We start from the raw sequence: 15000 nt of genomic DNA, 5'->3' as shown, positions 1-15000 counted from the left end.
TGTGTGTGTGTCACCTCCTCTTCTTCAGGTTGTGTGAGTGTGTGTGGGAGTGTGTGTGTGTGTGTATCACCTCCTCTTCTTCAGGTTGTGTGAGTGTGTGTGTGTGTGTGTGTGTGTATCACCTCCTCTTCTTCAGGTTGTGTGAGTGTGTGTGTGTGTGTGTGTGTGTGTATCACCTCCTCTTCTTCAGGTTGTGTGAGTGTGTGTGGGAGTGTGTGTGTGTGTGTGTGTGTGTGTGTGTGTGTGTATCACCTCCTCTTCTTCAGGTTGTGTGAGTGTGTGAGTGTGAGTGTGTGTGTGTGTGTGTGTGTGTGTGTGTGTGTGTGTGTATCACCTCCTCTTTTTCAGGTTGTGTGAGTGTGTGTGTGTGTATCACCTCCTCTTCTTCAGGTTGTGTGAGTGTGTGTGTGTGAGTGTGTGTGTGTGTGTGTGTATCACCTCCTCTTCTTCAGGTTGTGTGAGTGTGTGTGTGTGTGTGTGTGTGTGTGTGTGTGTGTGTGTGTGTGTGTGTGTGTGTGTGTGTGTGTGTGTGTGTATCACCTCCTCTTCTTCAGGTTGTGTGTGTGTGTGTGTGTGTGTGTGTGTGTGTGTGTGTGTATCACCTCCTCTTCTTCAGGTGGTGTCTGGTGATCAGGTCTCTGTCAATCACAGCTCCTACGATGCGCTTCTTGTTCCTCTTCTTCTCTCGACCCAGAACTCTCCGTCTCTTGAACAACTTCCGGCCCAGTTCCTGCAACGCAAACCCAGTGTGTGGATTATAGCGGCATCTAGTGGTGAGGTTATGAACTGCACCCGCTCGCCCCTCCCTTTCAGAGCACACAGAGGAGCTACGGTGGCCCACACAGGACACACATGTGGTCATCGGAGACAGCAGAGAGCAGCTAGCGCTCTGTAGAGAAGTTTGTCCCTTTAGGGCTACTGTAGAAACATGGCGGCACAAAATGGCGGCTTCACTGTAAGGGACCCATGGTGTGTGTAGAGAGAAACGGCTCATTCTAAGATCATAAACACATAACATGACGTCAGATCTAAGTATAATTCTCATCAATAAAACCTTTCCTCATATGATCATTTATTTTGTTGTATGTTATTAAGACTGGTTTGTAATAATGTGTGTAGTTTTTCCTCTCTCTGGTGTTTATTCACGTGTTCTGTGATGAGAGAGTGAAGCAGCCCATAATAACCCGAGGAGGAGCACGTGCTCATCATTCCGCTTAATACTCAGCACATCATAAGATAAAGACAGAAGAGGGAAACACACACACACACACACACACACACACACACACACACACACACACACACACACACACACACACACACACACACACACACACACACACACACACTCCTCGGCAGAACTCAGTCCCTCTCATGCAGAAACTCACGGTTTTGGGTCTGTTTATCTTCCCTCCGGGAGCCATGATGATGAGCAGCCGCTGTGTGTGAAGCCGGAAACCGGAAACAAGCGCCGGAGTTTACACAATAAAAGTCTTTAATATTTGAAATTTGGTTAGGACGTCCTGACATTGTATGTAAAGTACTGAATATCCAAATCACACAAGCGCAAATTACATATTCTATATTATACTGTGAAATCTATATTTAAAGAAGTAACAGAAGGTTAAAATTCAACAAATGTGAAAAGATAAGTCACTACAGACCGAGTTTTGTTTTTACATAGTTCCATGGAATTTGATCATTTACAGGTTTCCACCAACAGGTGTTGTTTTGTAGATATTTATTATTATATTGACATATTGTAGATTTAAAAATATGTTATGCAGGTTTCTTCTATATAAAATAATACAAATATTAAAAAAAAAACATTTCAAATCCTCTTCTTGAAAAACTCTATTACCCATGATTCCTCGGAGATAGCGAGTCCCACCGGAAGCGCTGTTCGCGCGTCACTGCCGCCTGCTGGTCAGAATCATGAAGCGCAGAATATGATTTATTGTTGAAGTGTGTGTGTGTGTGTGTGTGTGTGTGTGTGTGTGTGTGTGTGTGTGTGTGTGTGTGTGTGTGTGTGTGTGTGTGTGTGTGTGTGTGTGTGTGTGTGTGTGTGTGTGTGTGTGTGTGTGTGTGTGTGTGTGTGTGTGTGTGTGTGTGTGTGTGTGTGTGTGTGTGTGTGTGTCTGCACTAAAGTAAGTCAGTAAACTCACACTGATAAACACACGCGTGGCGAAACAAATAAAGCTGTGAAGTGTCGAGTGTGACCGTTGGTGTTTGACGCTGCAGTCGCGCATGCGCAGCACTAGAGGGCGCGCTCCCGCTGCTGTAATATACGTCAACATTTATGATCATTCATTGTTAAGAAGCTTATAAACCTTATAAGATCTAGAAAAAGATGGCTTGAAGAAGGAGAACTTAATTCTGCATATTTCTTTAAGCTTGAAAAACGGAATTTTACTCTCTCAACAATTGAGCAGTTATGTGTTGATGGAAAAATTGTGAAAGATCCGAAGGATATAGCGAATTTTAGTGCCAACTTTTACAAAAATCTATATAGTTCAATATGTTCAGAGCAGATAACAAATTTGTTTCTAGATTCAGTTAGTTATATTAAAGTTATCTCTGAAAGTGACAGAATGTGTTGTGATGACGTTATTACTTATGGGGAAGTACAAAGTGCAATTAAGAGCTTGAAAAACAATAAATCCCCAGGATGTGATGGGCTTACAGCGGAGCTGTACAAATTATTTGCTGATGAACTTGCTCCTTTTCTAACTAATGTTTTTAAAGAGAGTATTGATAAAGAAGCTTTACCTCCTACATTAACGCAGGGTGTCATCACACTAATTCCTAAACCAAAGAAAGATCTTACCAATTTGGACAATTGGCGACCCATCACACTCCTTAACAATGATTATAAAATCTTTGCCATAATATTTGCCAATAGACTTAAAGAATGTTTGGACAGCGTTATAGATGAGACTCAATCTGGATTTATGAGGGACCGACACATAACAAATAACATTAGATTAGTTTTAGATTTATTTGATTATGCTGATTTGGTGGAACATAATAGTTATATTCTTTTCCTGGATTTTTATAAAGCTTTTGATTCAGTAGAACATCATTTTATTTTTAAATCATTGCAAAAATTTGGTTTTGGTGAATATTTTTGTAAGGCTATAAGAACTTTGTATTACAACTGTAATAGTACAATCAAATTAAAATATGGTACTTCTCCGAGGTTTAACTTGTCACGTGGTATCAGACAGGGATGTCCAATATCCCCTTATTTGTTTTTACTAGTTTCCCAGATATTTTGTTCTTATATTTCTAATAGTGGTCTTCGTGGTATCTCTATTGCTGACAAACAAATACTCATCAGTCAGTTGGCTGATGATACCACACTTTTCTTGCACGATGCCAACCAAGTTCCGTTAGCACTAGAGTATATCCAGCAATTCTCCAAAGCGTCAGGCTTATTTTTGAACCTTTCAAAATGCGAATTGATGTCCATCAAAGAGTGTAATTTGTCAGAAATTTGTAATATTCAAATTAAAGATCAGGTTTCATATTTAGGTGTTGTTATAACAAAGAATGAATTAGAAAGATGCCCATTAAATTTTAATTCACTAATTGAAAGTACACAAAAGAAACTTAATATGTGGCTCCAACGAGATCTGTCGTTAAAGGGCAGAATTTTACTAGCCAAAGCTGAGGGCTTGTCCAGGTTAACATACGCTGCTCTTTCTTTGAGTGTCGACACTGCCATTCTAAGAAAAATTGATACATTGCTCCTCAACTTTGTTTGGAAGAATAAAACTCATTTTGTTCGAAAATCTGTACTTATGAACACTGTTGAGAAGGGGGGTTTAAACTTTCTTGATTTTACCACTTTAAACAACACCTTCAAAATAAATTGGATAAAGAATTGTATTAATAAGCCCTCTTCTATCTGGAATCTGATCCCTAATTTTATTTTCTCCAAACTAGGTGGTTTAAAATTTTTATTAACCTGTAATTATAACATAATTAAAATCCCGATCAAATTATCCCTTTTTCATAGGCAAATGTTATTAGCGTGGTCCCTCATTTTTAAACACAATTTTACACCTCACTCATATATAATTTGGAATAATAAGAACCTACTGTATAAACATAAATCTCTTTTCTTTGATAGTTGGTTTAAAAATGGTATTATTTTTGTATCTCAACTTTTTAATCAAAATGGTTCAATCTGTAATTATTCTGAGTTCTTAGTAAAGCATGGGATTCCTGTTACTCCAAAAGAGTTTGCAATTGTTGCTGATGCAGTGCCACAAGGAGTTCTTATGCTTTATAAAGGATTTTCTTTTTCATCCTCTTATCACTCGGTGGATCTGTGCAAAACATTTGTTGGTAAACAGTGCCTTTCTACATCTAAATCAAAGAACAATAAGAAAATTAGAGTCTTGTTTCAGGAGGAGATTGTTTCTGTGCCTTATGTCATTTCTTACTGGAATGGTTTTGTAAATAATATTCCCTGGAAAAAAGTTTGGACATTGCCTCACAAATATTTGATAACCAACAAAATGAGAGAAATTAACTTTAAGTTAATTCATAGGTTTTATCCAGATAAGTGCTATCTCAAAAGACTTAAAAATGACATACCCTCTGTTCTTTCTGTTTAGAGAAACCTGAATCTACTTTACATTTATTTTGGAATTGCTCTCACACAGTGACATTTTGGTGTGATGTGTGTGACTTTATCAAAGGCTATGTTAATCCAAATTTTGAATTTACTTATAAAAATGTAATTTTTGGTTTTCATGAAGGTGAAGAGAAAAATTATATTTATTTTATAAATCTTATTTTTCTGTTAGCCAAATATCACATTCATAAATGTAAATTTTCTAACTGTAAACCTAGTTTTTTAAGATTTAAACTTGAGGTGAAAATGTATTTTGAATCTATTGAGTTTTCTAAAAACATAAAAGCTACGAGAACAATGGCTGTGTTTGAGGACTTGAAGATTAATCTTGACTGAAGTACCTTGGTGTATTATTCCTTTATTGTGGTATGACAATGATGAAAATTGTTGTTATTGTTCCTTTATGCATTTAATAAAAAAAAAAAAAATTAAAAAAAAAAAAAAAAAAAAAAAAAAGAAGCTTATAAACACGCGCTATAATAATATGTGCTCCTCATCGCTTCTAAATCAACGAGGCTGTGATATAATACACATATTATAATTAGATTATAAATATATATTATTTAACGGAGCAAATGTGTTAAAGGCAGTGAGAGAAATAAAGAAAACTATGTAATACTAATGTGTCACCACTAGATGCCAGTATAGCCACACACACACACACACACACACACACACACACACACACACACACACACACACACACACACACACACACACACACACACACACACACACAGTTAGATGTATATAGATATCATCATTGTTTTCTTCTTCTTCAATTTACTTATATTATTTTATTAATAACACATTTAGAAACAACTTTATTGCCCACACAATTCTTCACGATTACAAAAGACAATAATAAAGTACATAAAATAATAAAAATATAAATTATTAAACGTTTTAACGAGATCAGTTTTGAAGCAAACATTTTCAATTGAATTTTACTATTCTTACATATTCTTCTTATTTATATTGCGCTGTTTCTGTCACATCGCGGCACTTTTATTTTAAATATTTCAGACCGGATGTGACGTCACTCACGCAGCCTAACCGAAGCTACAACAACATTCCCTATGGACGAAGAAAACTGCGCGGAAATCCCGCATACAGGTGAATAAACCGCTGGAGCACAGAGGTCAGAGGTCAGCTCTGTGGCGGATCCGTCAACCGAGCATTCAGAAGCGGCGCGTTTATGAGTGACGGACGCGTTTAAGCGGATCAATGTTGCGCTCGTTAGCGCAGAGAGAGAGAGAGTGTGTGTGTGTGTGTGTGTGTGTGTGTGTGTGTGTGTGTGTGTGTGTGTGTGTGTGTGTGTGTGTGTGTGTGTGTGTGTGTGTGTGTGTGTCAACCGTTGGTTCCCATTGAAGTCCATTATGTGCAGAAAAATCCTGGAATGATCATGAGATGGGGCGAGAGAAGTAGTCCTTTAATATTTCTCTTTGTGAAGTTTAAACCCTGTGTGTGTGTGTGTGTGTGTGTGTGTGTGTGTGTGTGTGTGTGTGTGTGTGTGTGTGTGTCCTAGGCCCCCCCCGCCCCCCCCTGGCGTCCCTGCGGCTGCTGGTTCCTCCGCTGCACCTCATGTCCGCCTTCATGTGGCAGGTGCTCCAGCAGAGGAGTGTGATGCATTATGGGAAGCTGGAGGAGTTCGTGTCCATGGTGACGGAGACGCTGCCGCAGCTGCTGGGATACAGACGGAGAACACAGCTGATTCTGGGCCTGAGAGCGAGGGTCAGTGTGTGTGTGTGTGTGTGTGTGTGTGTGTGTGTGTGTGAGTGTGTGTGTGTGTGAGTGTGTGAGAGTGTGTGAGAGAGTGTGTGTGTGACGTTGTGTGTGTGTTGCAGATGGTTCTGGAGTTGTGTCGTGGTCCAGTGGATCTCAGGAACGTTCAGGCTCATCTGGACAAACTCCAGCTTCCTGTCGCTGCTCCTGGACAGCCGGTAATGAAGCGCCTCATCATATCATCATCAGAACCAATGATCACGTCCTCAGATATGAGATGAGGGTCATGTGACGTGTGTGTGTGTGTGTGTGTGTGTGTGTGTGTTCAGGCTCCGGATGCCGATCTGAGGACCTGCGTCTGTAACTTCAGAGCTCTGGTTCTGGCGCTGCTCAAAGACCCGGTTGAGAAAGCTTATTTCTTCCAGGTTAGACACACATCAGGTTCATCGTGACTCATGACTGATCTGTGTGTGTGTGTGTGTGTGTGTGTGTGTGTTCATCCTGTCTGTGTCTCACACAGGAAGTGTTTCCTGTGGAATATGGCGCTGGATTCGACACAGCGCTGAAGGAACTGATGTGGGATCTGCTGTCCGGCCTGGAGAAACTGCTTCCTGTGCCAGACTTTCAGAAGGTGCAGCACTGACTCGCTTCGAGGAACAGCTTCACACCGACAACTGTAACCATAACGACAACTGTAACCATAACGACAACTGCAACCGCAACGACAACTGTAACCATAACGACAACTGCAACCGCCACGACAACTGTAACCATAACGACAACTACAACTGTAACCATAACGACAACTACAACTGTAACCATAACGACAACTACAACTGTAACCATAACGACAACTGCAACCGCAACGACAACTGTAACCGTAACGACAACTGTAACCATAACAACAACTGTAACCATAACGACAACTGCAACCGCAACGACAACTGTAACCATAACGACAACTGTAACCATAACGACAACTGCAACCATAACGACAACTGCAACCGCAACGACAACTGTAACCGTAACGACAACTGTAACCATAACGACAACTGCAACCGCAACGACAACTGTAACTGTAACCGTAACGACAACTGCAACCGCAAAGACAACTGTAACCGTGTAACCGAAACGACAACTGTAACTGTGTAAGCGTAACAACAACTGTAACCGTGTAACCGTAACGACAACTGTAACTGTGTAAGCGTAACGACAACTGTAACCGTGTAACCGTAACGACAACTGTAACGTGTAACCGTAACGACAACTGTAACTGTGTAACCGTAACGACAACTGTAACCGTGTAAGCGTAACGACAACTGTAACCGTGTGACCGTAACGCAACTGTAACCGTAACGATAACTGTAACCATGATAGCTATAGCAAAACGATAACTGTAACCATAACGATAACTGTAATGTGTAACCGTAACGACAACCCTAACCATGATAGCTATAGCAAAACGATAACTGTAACCGTAACGACAACTGTAATGTGTAACCGTAACGATAACTGTAACTGTAACGACAACTGTAACCGTGTAACTGTAACTGTGTAACCGTAACGACAACTGTAACCGTAACGACAACTGTAACCGTAACGATATTTGTAACCATGATAGCTATAGCAAAACGATAACTGTAACCGTAACGACAACTGTAATGTGTATCCGTAACGATAACTGTAACTGTAATGACATCTTTAACCGTGTAACTGTAACGACAACTGTAACCGTGTAACTGTAACGACAACTGTAACCGTGTAACTGTAACGACAACTGTAACCGTGTAACTGTAACGACAACTGTAACCGTGTAACTGTAACGAGAACTGTAACCGTGTAACTGTAACGACAACTGTAACCGTGTAACTGTAACGAGAACTGTAACCGTGTAACTGTAACGACAACGACAACTGTAACTGTAACGACAACTGTAACTGTAATGACAACTGTAACCGTAACGACAACTGTAACCGTGTAATCGTAACGACAACTGTAACCGTGGAACTGTAACGACAACTGTAACCGTGGAACTGTAATGACAACTTTAACCGTAACGACAACTGTAACCGTGATAGCTATAGCATAATGATAACTGTAACCGTGACGACAACTGTAACCGTGATAGCTATAGCATAATGATAACTGTAACCGTGACGATAACTGTACCATGCACAGGGCTTTAGAGGAATTATTAAACGATATGGTTATTTTGATGATTTGGTGATGTCATTCTGTGTGTCTGCTCTCAGACGGTGTCGTGGCTCAATCCTGCCCCCGCTGGCCTGGAGGACTGCATGCGGACGGACCCCAGCGACCTGCAGCTCCTCCTGCAGCAGCACCGCATGTTCGGCAGCGCAGACACACACAGCTGGCAGAGAGGCTCTCACGGTCAGTGTGTTTCAGCTCACTGTGCTCCTCATGATGAGTGTGTGTGTGTGTGTGTGATGTGTGTGTCGCTCTCTCTCTCTCAGGCTCCTCCAGCGACTGCATCCTGTCCTCCCTCTCCATCCCTCCGTCCGCTCGGGCCGCCTCAGAGCAGCTGCTGTATCACGTCCAGCCGGCCGACTCCATCATCATCACGGACTACAGCGAGGTGGAGCTGAGCAGCCAGGAGGAGGCGGAGGAGGTGCTGCTGGAGGACCAGCCTCCCGCTGACCCTTCCCATGATGCACCTGCCGCACCCACGGACACATCACAGCCTGACCTCAGTCTGCAGGCGGACCAGCCGAGCGCCGAGGACGAGCCGGACAGGCCTGCTGATGCAGGAAGTGACATCATAACGCCGCAGGATGCTGAAGCGCCGGTGTCAGAGGTTACCCAGAACCCCCCGGTGCGGAGAGGGCGAGGGCGGCCCAGGAAAAGTGCAGAACCCACAGACACAAACCCCAAAACCCCACGCCGGCGAGAGCGCCCTGCAGCGGTCAAACAGGAAGTGAGCGCGGAGGAGCGGTGAGTGATGCGCACATATCAGCCTCAAACACCCAAAAACATGTTTAAAGCGTTAGTTCACCTAAAAATGTAGATTGTGTGATTAATGACTGAGCCTCATGTGGTTGGACACCCGTCAGACCTCCGTTCATCTTCAGACACAAATGAAGATATTTTAGTGTAAATCTGATGCTCTGAAAGGCCTCCATTGGCTCAACTTTACACTCTCAAGACCCTTAAAAGACACTAAAGACTAAAGTTACAAAGTCCATGTCACTACAGCGGCTCTACAATAACTTTATGAAGACGAGAATAGTTTCTGTGCGCAAAAAAACCCTAAATAACGACTTATATAGTGATGACGATTTCAAAACACGGCCTCATGAAGCTTCGAAGCGTTATGAATCAGTGAGTCGATTCAGCGGTTCAGAGCGTTATGAATCAGTGAGTCGATTCAGCGGTTCAGAGCGTTATGAATCAGTGAGTCGATTCAGCGGTTCAGAGCGTTATGAATCAGTGAATCAGTGAGTCGATTCAGCGGTTCAGAGCGTTATGAATCAGTGAGTCGATTCAGCGGTTCAGAGCGTTATGAATCAGTGAGTCGATTCAGCGGTTCAGAGCGTTATGAATCAGTGAGTCGATTCAGCGGTTCAGAGCGTTATGAATCAGTGAATCAGTGAGTCGATTCAGCGGTTCAGAGCGTTATGAATCAGTGAGTCGATTCAGCGGTTTGAAGCATTATGAATCAGTGAGTCGATTCAGTGGTTTGAAGCGTTATGAATCAGTGAGTCGATTCAGCGGTTCAGAGCGTTATGAATCAGTGAGTGGATTCAGCGGTTCAGAGAGTTATGAATCAGTGAGTCGATTCAGCGGTTTAGAGCGTTATGAATCAGTGAGTCGAATCAGCGGTTCAGAGCGGTATGAATCAGTGAGTCGATTCAGCGGTTCAGAGCGTTATGAATCAGTGAGTCGATTCAGCGGTTCAGAGCGTTAGGAATCAGTGAGTCGATTCAGCGGTTCAGAGCGTTATGAATCAGTGAGTCGATTCAGCGGTTTGAAGCGTTATGAATCAGTGAGTCGATTCAGCGGTTCAGAGCGTTAGGAATCAGTGAGTCGATTCAGCGGTTCAGAGCGTTATGAATCAGTGAGTCGATTCAGCGGTTTGAAGCGTTATGAATCAGTGAGTTGATTCAGCGGTTCAGAGCGTTATGAATCAGTGAGTTGAATCAGCGGTTTGAAGCGTTATGAATCAGTGAGTCGATTCAGCGGTTCAGAGCGTTAGGAATCAGTGAGTCGATTCAGCGGTTCAGAGCGTTATGAATCAGTGAGTCGATTCAGCGGTTTGAAGCGTTATGAATCAGTGAGTCGATTCAGCGGTTCAGAGCGTTATGAATCAGTGAGTCGAATCAGCGGTTTGAAGCGTTATGAATCAGTGAGTCGATTCAGCGGTTTGAATCGCCAAATTTCAGCAGTTTGACACCCGATCCGAATCATCATTCAGCTCACTGATTCATAACGCTCTGAACCGCTGAATCGACTCACTGATTCATAACGCTTCGAAGCTTCATGAGGCCGTGTTTTGAAATCGTCATCTCTATATAAGTCGTTATTTAGGGTTTTTTTGCGCACAGAAACTATTCTCGTCTTCATAAAGTTATTGTAGAGCCGCTGTAGTGAGATGGACTTTGTAACTTTAGTCTTTAGTGTCTTTTAAGGGTCTTGAGAGTGTAAAGTTGAGCCAATGGAGGCCTTTCAGAGCATCAGATTTACACTAAAATATCTTCATTTGTGTCTGAAGATGAACGGAGGTCTGACGGGTGTCCAACCACATGAGGCTCAGTCATTAATGACACAATTTACAGTTTTGGCTGAACTAACGCTTTAAGATGTTGTTTCTCTGCTTCCAGGAGAGCCGCCACACCACACGGAGACTCCACAGGTGAGGGCTTCACTGTCCACATGATGAGGGAAGGAGGTTAGAGTCACAGAGTCTTCGCCCAAACACTCATCCTGTCAAATCAGATTGATACGCTAAACCAGTGTTGATTTCATGACGAATGTCTGACTACAGGGGGGCAAACTTCGCCGATCTCGATCACGCCACACCGTTAAAGGGTTAGTTCAGCCAAAACTGTAGATTGTGTCATTAATGACTGAGCCTCATGTGGTTGGACACCCGTCAGACCTCCGTTCATCTTCAGACACAAATGAAGATATTTTAGTGTAAATCTGATGCTCTGAAAGGCCTCCATTGGCTCAACTTTACACTCTCAAGACCCTTAAAAGACACTAAAGACTAAAGTTACAAAGTCCATCTCACCACAGTGACTCTACAATAATCTTACGATGCGACGACAATAGTTTTTGTGCGCAAAAAAAATCAAAATAACGCCTTTATCCAGCTTGTTCTTGTCTTCCGTGTGTGTCTCCACGACGCATGCGTGAGAATATGACGCAGATCCGGCGTTCGGACACATGACCCAGAAGAGATTTGTTTACGAGCAGAGGAAGACGCGTGTATCTCAGCTGTTGAATTCTACACTGATCGTGCTTTAGGTCTCGGCGTAGTGCTCAAAATGGGGCTAAAGTGAGCATTTCATGGATTCCCGAACGCCGGATCTGCTAACGACTGCAATTTTAATGAAATAAATAAATGCCCAGTGTGTCAGTGAAGAGCTGATCTGAGATCAGTAAACGCTGCTCCGTCTGAAAGCACTGCGAGTTTGAGCAACTCGTGTCAAACATCTTCACAAACTAGTAATGCGGTTCATAAACCTGTTGTCCAACCAAATAAACGTTTAATATCATGTTTTAACTCTCTTCATATCGTCAGTCGAGCTGATGTGGCTTCTCATCACAGAATGTCCATCAGCACTGAATACTTTATTATTATGAAAATACCCCAGAAGGCTTGAAGAACTCAATACACCAGATCTTATCGCAGTCGTGTGTTTATTATCTTCATGTTTACTCAGTCAAAGCGTTTCTATCTTCGCTTTATTCAGTACTATATACAACTTATATAGTGATGACGATTTCAAAACACGGCCTCATGAAGCTTCAGAGTGTTATGAATCAGTGAGTCGAATCAGCTGTTCCGAGTGTTATGAATCAGTGAGTCGAATCAGCGGTTCCGAGTGTTATGAATCAGTGAGTCGATTCAGCGGTTCAGAGCGTTATGATTCAGTGAGTCGATTCAGCAGTTTGGATCGCCAAATTTCATCAGTTTGGCGGTTTGACACGCGATCCGAATCATGAATCGACTCACTGATTCATAACGCTTCGAAGCTTCATGATGCTGTGTTTTGAAATCGTCATCACTATATAAGTCGTTATTTAGGGTTTTTTTTTGCGCACAGAAACTATTCTCGTCTTCATAAAGTTATTGTAGAGCCGCTGTAGTGAGATGGACTTTGTAACTTTAGTCTTTAGTGTCTTTTAAGGGTCTTGAGAGTGTAAAGTTGAGCCAATGGAGGCCTTTCAGAGCATCAGATTTACACTAAAATATCTTCATTTGTGTCTGAAGATGAACGGAGGTCTGACGGGTGTCCAACCACATGAGGCTCAGTCATTAATGACACAATCTACAGTTTTGGCTGAACTAACCCTTTAATTGTAATAGTAATATTTCTTGTGTTTATTTAGCAATATTAATAATCATAATAATTATTATTAGCCATATTAATATATAAACACAAAATGTTATGTTTCATTTGTAAAAAAAATAAAATTCACATTTTAAATTGCAATTTTAACCAGAATAATCGTAATTAGATATTTTCGTGCACCCCTGGATGAAAACAAGACGATTACTAAATAAAACGCCGTTTTGATTGACAAAAACTATGATGTTTCTCACAGACGAGCCGCCCAGCAGACCTGAGACGAGCGGCCCGTCCCGCACACGCAAAACCAGCAAAACCGAGCCTCCGGCCGCCGACAACCCTCGCGCCCGCCACGCCTGTGCCACCTGCGGCAGGAAGTTCACCCGGCGGTCGGACGTCCAGCGCCACCAGCTGACCCACACGGGCGAGCGGCCGTTCCACTGCAGCCAGTGCGAGAAGACCTTCCAGCACGCCTGGGACTTGACCAAACACAGCCGCAAGATGCACGGCGAGGCCAGCTTCAGCTGCCGCGTGTGCCAGGGCGCCTTCGCCAACCTGCGGGTGCTGACGGCCCACCACAAGAAGAGCCACGCGGGCGAGCTGCCACACTACTGCTCCATCTGCGGCGACGCCAGCGCCACGGCCGCCGCCCTGGTGCAGCACCGCAAGAGCCACAGCGCCACGCAGCAGTACCGCTGCCACCAGTGCGGCGAGGCCTTCGACACGCTCCTCCAGCGCTCGCTGCACCGCCAGAGCCACCGCCCGCGCCGCCAGTTCAAGTGCCCGCAGTGCGAGAAGAGCTTCACCCGCCGCACCGACGTCAGGCGGCACCAGCTGAGCCACACGGGCGAGCGGCCGCACCAGTGCTCGCTCTGCGGGAAGCGCTTCGGCCTCCGCGCCGGCCTCCAGAAGCACCTGGCGACGCACACGGGCGCGCGCCCGTTCCAGTGCCCGCACTGCAGGAAGAGCTTCACCCAGCTGTCCATCCTGCGGCGGCACGAGCGCATGCACACGGGCGAGCGGCCCTACCTCTGCTCGCAGTGCGGCAAGCGCTTCCTGTCGCTCGGGGAGCTGATCAAACACGACAAGACGCACGCCGAGGAGCGCCCGCACCCGTGCCCGCAGTGCCACAAGGCCTTCAAGTTCAAGCGGGCGCTGCAGGAGCACCTGCTGTCCCACAGCGGCGCCCGACCCTACCCCTGCAGCTACTGCGGCAAGATGTTCGCCAAGCCCTTCGCCCTCACCCGCCACCACCTGATCCACACGGGCGAGCGGCCCTTCTCCTGCGGGCACTGCGAGCGCACCTTCCTCACCTCCACCGAGCTGGCGCTGCACGAGCGCATACACACGGGCGAGCGGCCCTTCGGCTGCGCCGCCTGCCCCAGGAAGTTCCGCAGCTCGTCGGAGTTGGCGCGGCATCGGCGCACTCACTCGGACCAGCGGCCCTACAGCTGCGGGTACTGCCCCAAAGCCTACGCCAGCGCCGCCAAGCTCAAGAACCACACCCGCATCCACACGGGCGAGAGCAGAGCCAAACGCCCCGCCCCCAGCGTGGCAGAGGTCAACGTCATTCTCACCTAGCCCTCATTTAAACCCTTTAATGTCAAACTGCTGGACTGTCTCTAAAGACGCCCGTCTCTCATTGGTCCGTTGAGCAGATAGTCCCGCCCCCAGCGTGGCAGAGGTCAACGTCATTCTCACCTAGCCCTCATTTTACCACTTTAGGGTTTAGTTCACTTTTAAATAAACTTTTGCTGATCATTTCCTCACCCCCATGTCATCCAAGATGTCCATGTCTTTCTTTCTAAAGTCGTGGTTTTGGATGAAAACAGTCCAGGGTTTTCTCCATATAATGGACTTCAATGGGCTCCAAACGGTTCAAATGACAGTTTCAGTGCAGCTTTAAACGACCCCAGATGATGAATAAGGGTCTTATCTAGCAAAACCATCATTTTCTGTGAGAAACCCAGCAGTATTTATGATATTATTTTACCTCTTATCAGACGAGCGTGATCATCTCTGAGCTCCGCCATAACTTCCCGAGAGTGAGGTCAAAATACGAGCCTGGTCATAGATATATCGATAAGTGAGGTC

General features: G+C 44.5%; 2 protein-coding genes across 3 annotated transcripts in view; one reads left to right on the top strand and one right to left on the bottom strand.

Moving 5' to 3' along the window:
• The window catches only part of c4h11orf98 (chromosome 4 C11orf98 homolog), a 6957-nt gene extending 5487 nt beyond the window's left edge, over window positions 1-1470 (bottom strand). The window contains exons 1-2 of the mRNA XM_079817309.1: window positions 1389-1470; window positions 603-730 (exon numbers count right to left, since the gene is read on the bottom strand). Of these exons, the coding sequence (XP_079673435.1) occupies window positions 603-730; window positions 1389-1424 (164 nt within the window). The 5' untranslated portion in view covers window positions 1425-1470. The remainder of the gene's footprint in view (window positions 1-602; window positions 731-1388) is intronic.
• A 4781-nt stretch (window positions 1471-6251) lies between these two features.
• The window catches only part of LOC307126435 (uncharacterized protein), a 10311-nt gene continuing 1562 nt past the window's right edge, over window positions 6252-15000 (top strand). Inside the window, exons 1-8 of one of the 2 annotated variants that reach the window (XM_079816940.1) lie at window positions 6252-6379; window positions 6493-6588; window positions 6700-6795; window positions 6891-7001; window positions 8623-8761; window positions 8845-9322; window positions 11209-11240; window positions 13163-15000. The exon at window positions 13163-15000 is cut by the window's right edge and continues 1562 nt beyond it. In XM_079816940.1, coding sequence (XP_079673066.1) covers window positions 6272-6379; window positions 6493-6588; window positions 6700-6795; window positions 6891-7001; window positions 8623-8761; window positions 8845-9322; window positions 11209-11240; window positions 13163-14487 — 2385 coding nt within the window. In that variant the 5' untranslated portion in view covers window positions 6252-6271 and the 3' untranslated portion in view covers window positions 14488-15000. Of the gene's footprint in view, window positions 6380-6492; window positions 6589-6699; window positions 6796-6890; window positions 7002-8622; window positions 8762-8844; window positions 9323-11208; window positions 11277-13162 lie in introns of both variants that reach the window. The other variant, XM_079816939.1, reaches the window with a different exon arrangement.

This window comes from Gobio gobio (genome assembly GCF_949357685.1).
Source record: "Gobio gobio genome assembly, chromosome: 5".
In the NCBI taxonomy this organism is placed as follows: domain Eukaryota; kingdom Metazoa; phylum Chordata; class Actinopteri; order Cypriniformes; family Gobionidae; genus Gobio; species Gobio gobio.
The sequence above is the reverse complement of the archived record's forward strand: the minus strand, read 5'-3'. Positions and strand labels throughout refer to the sequence as shown.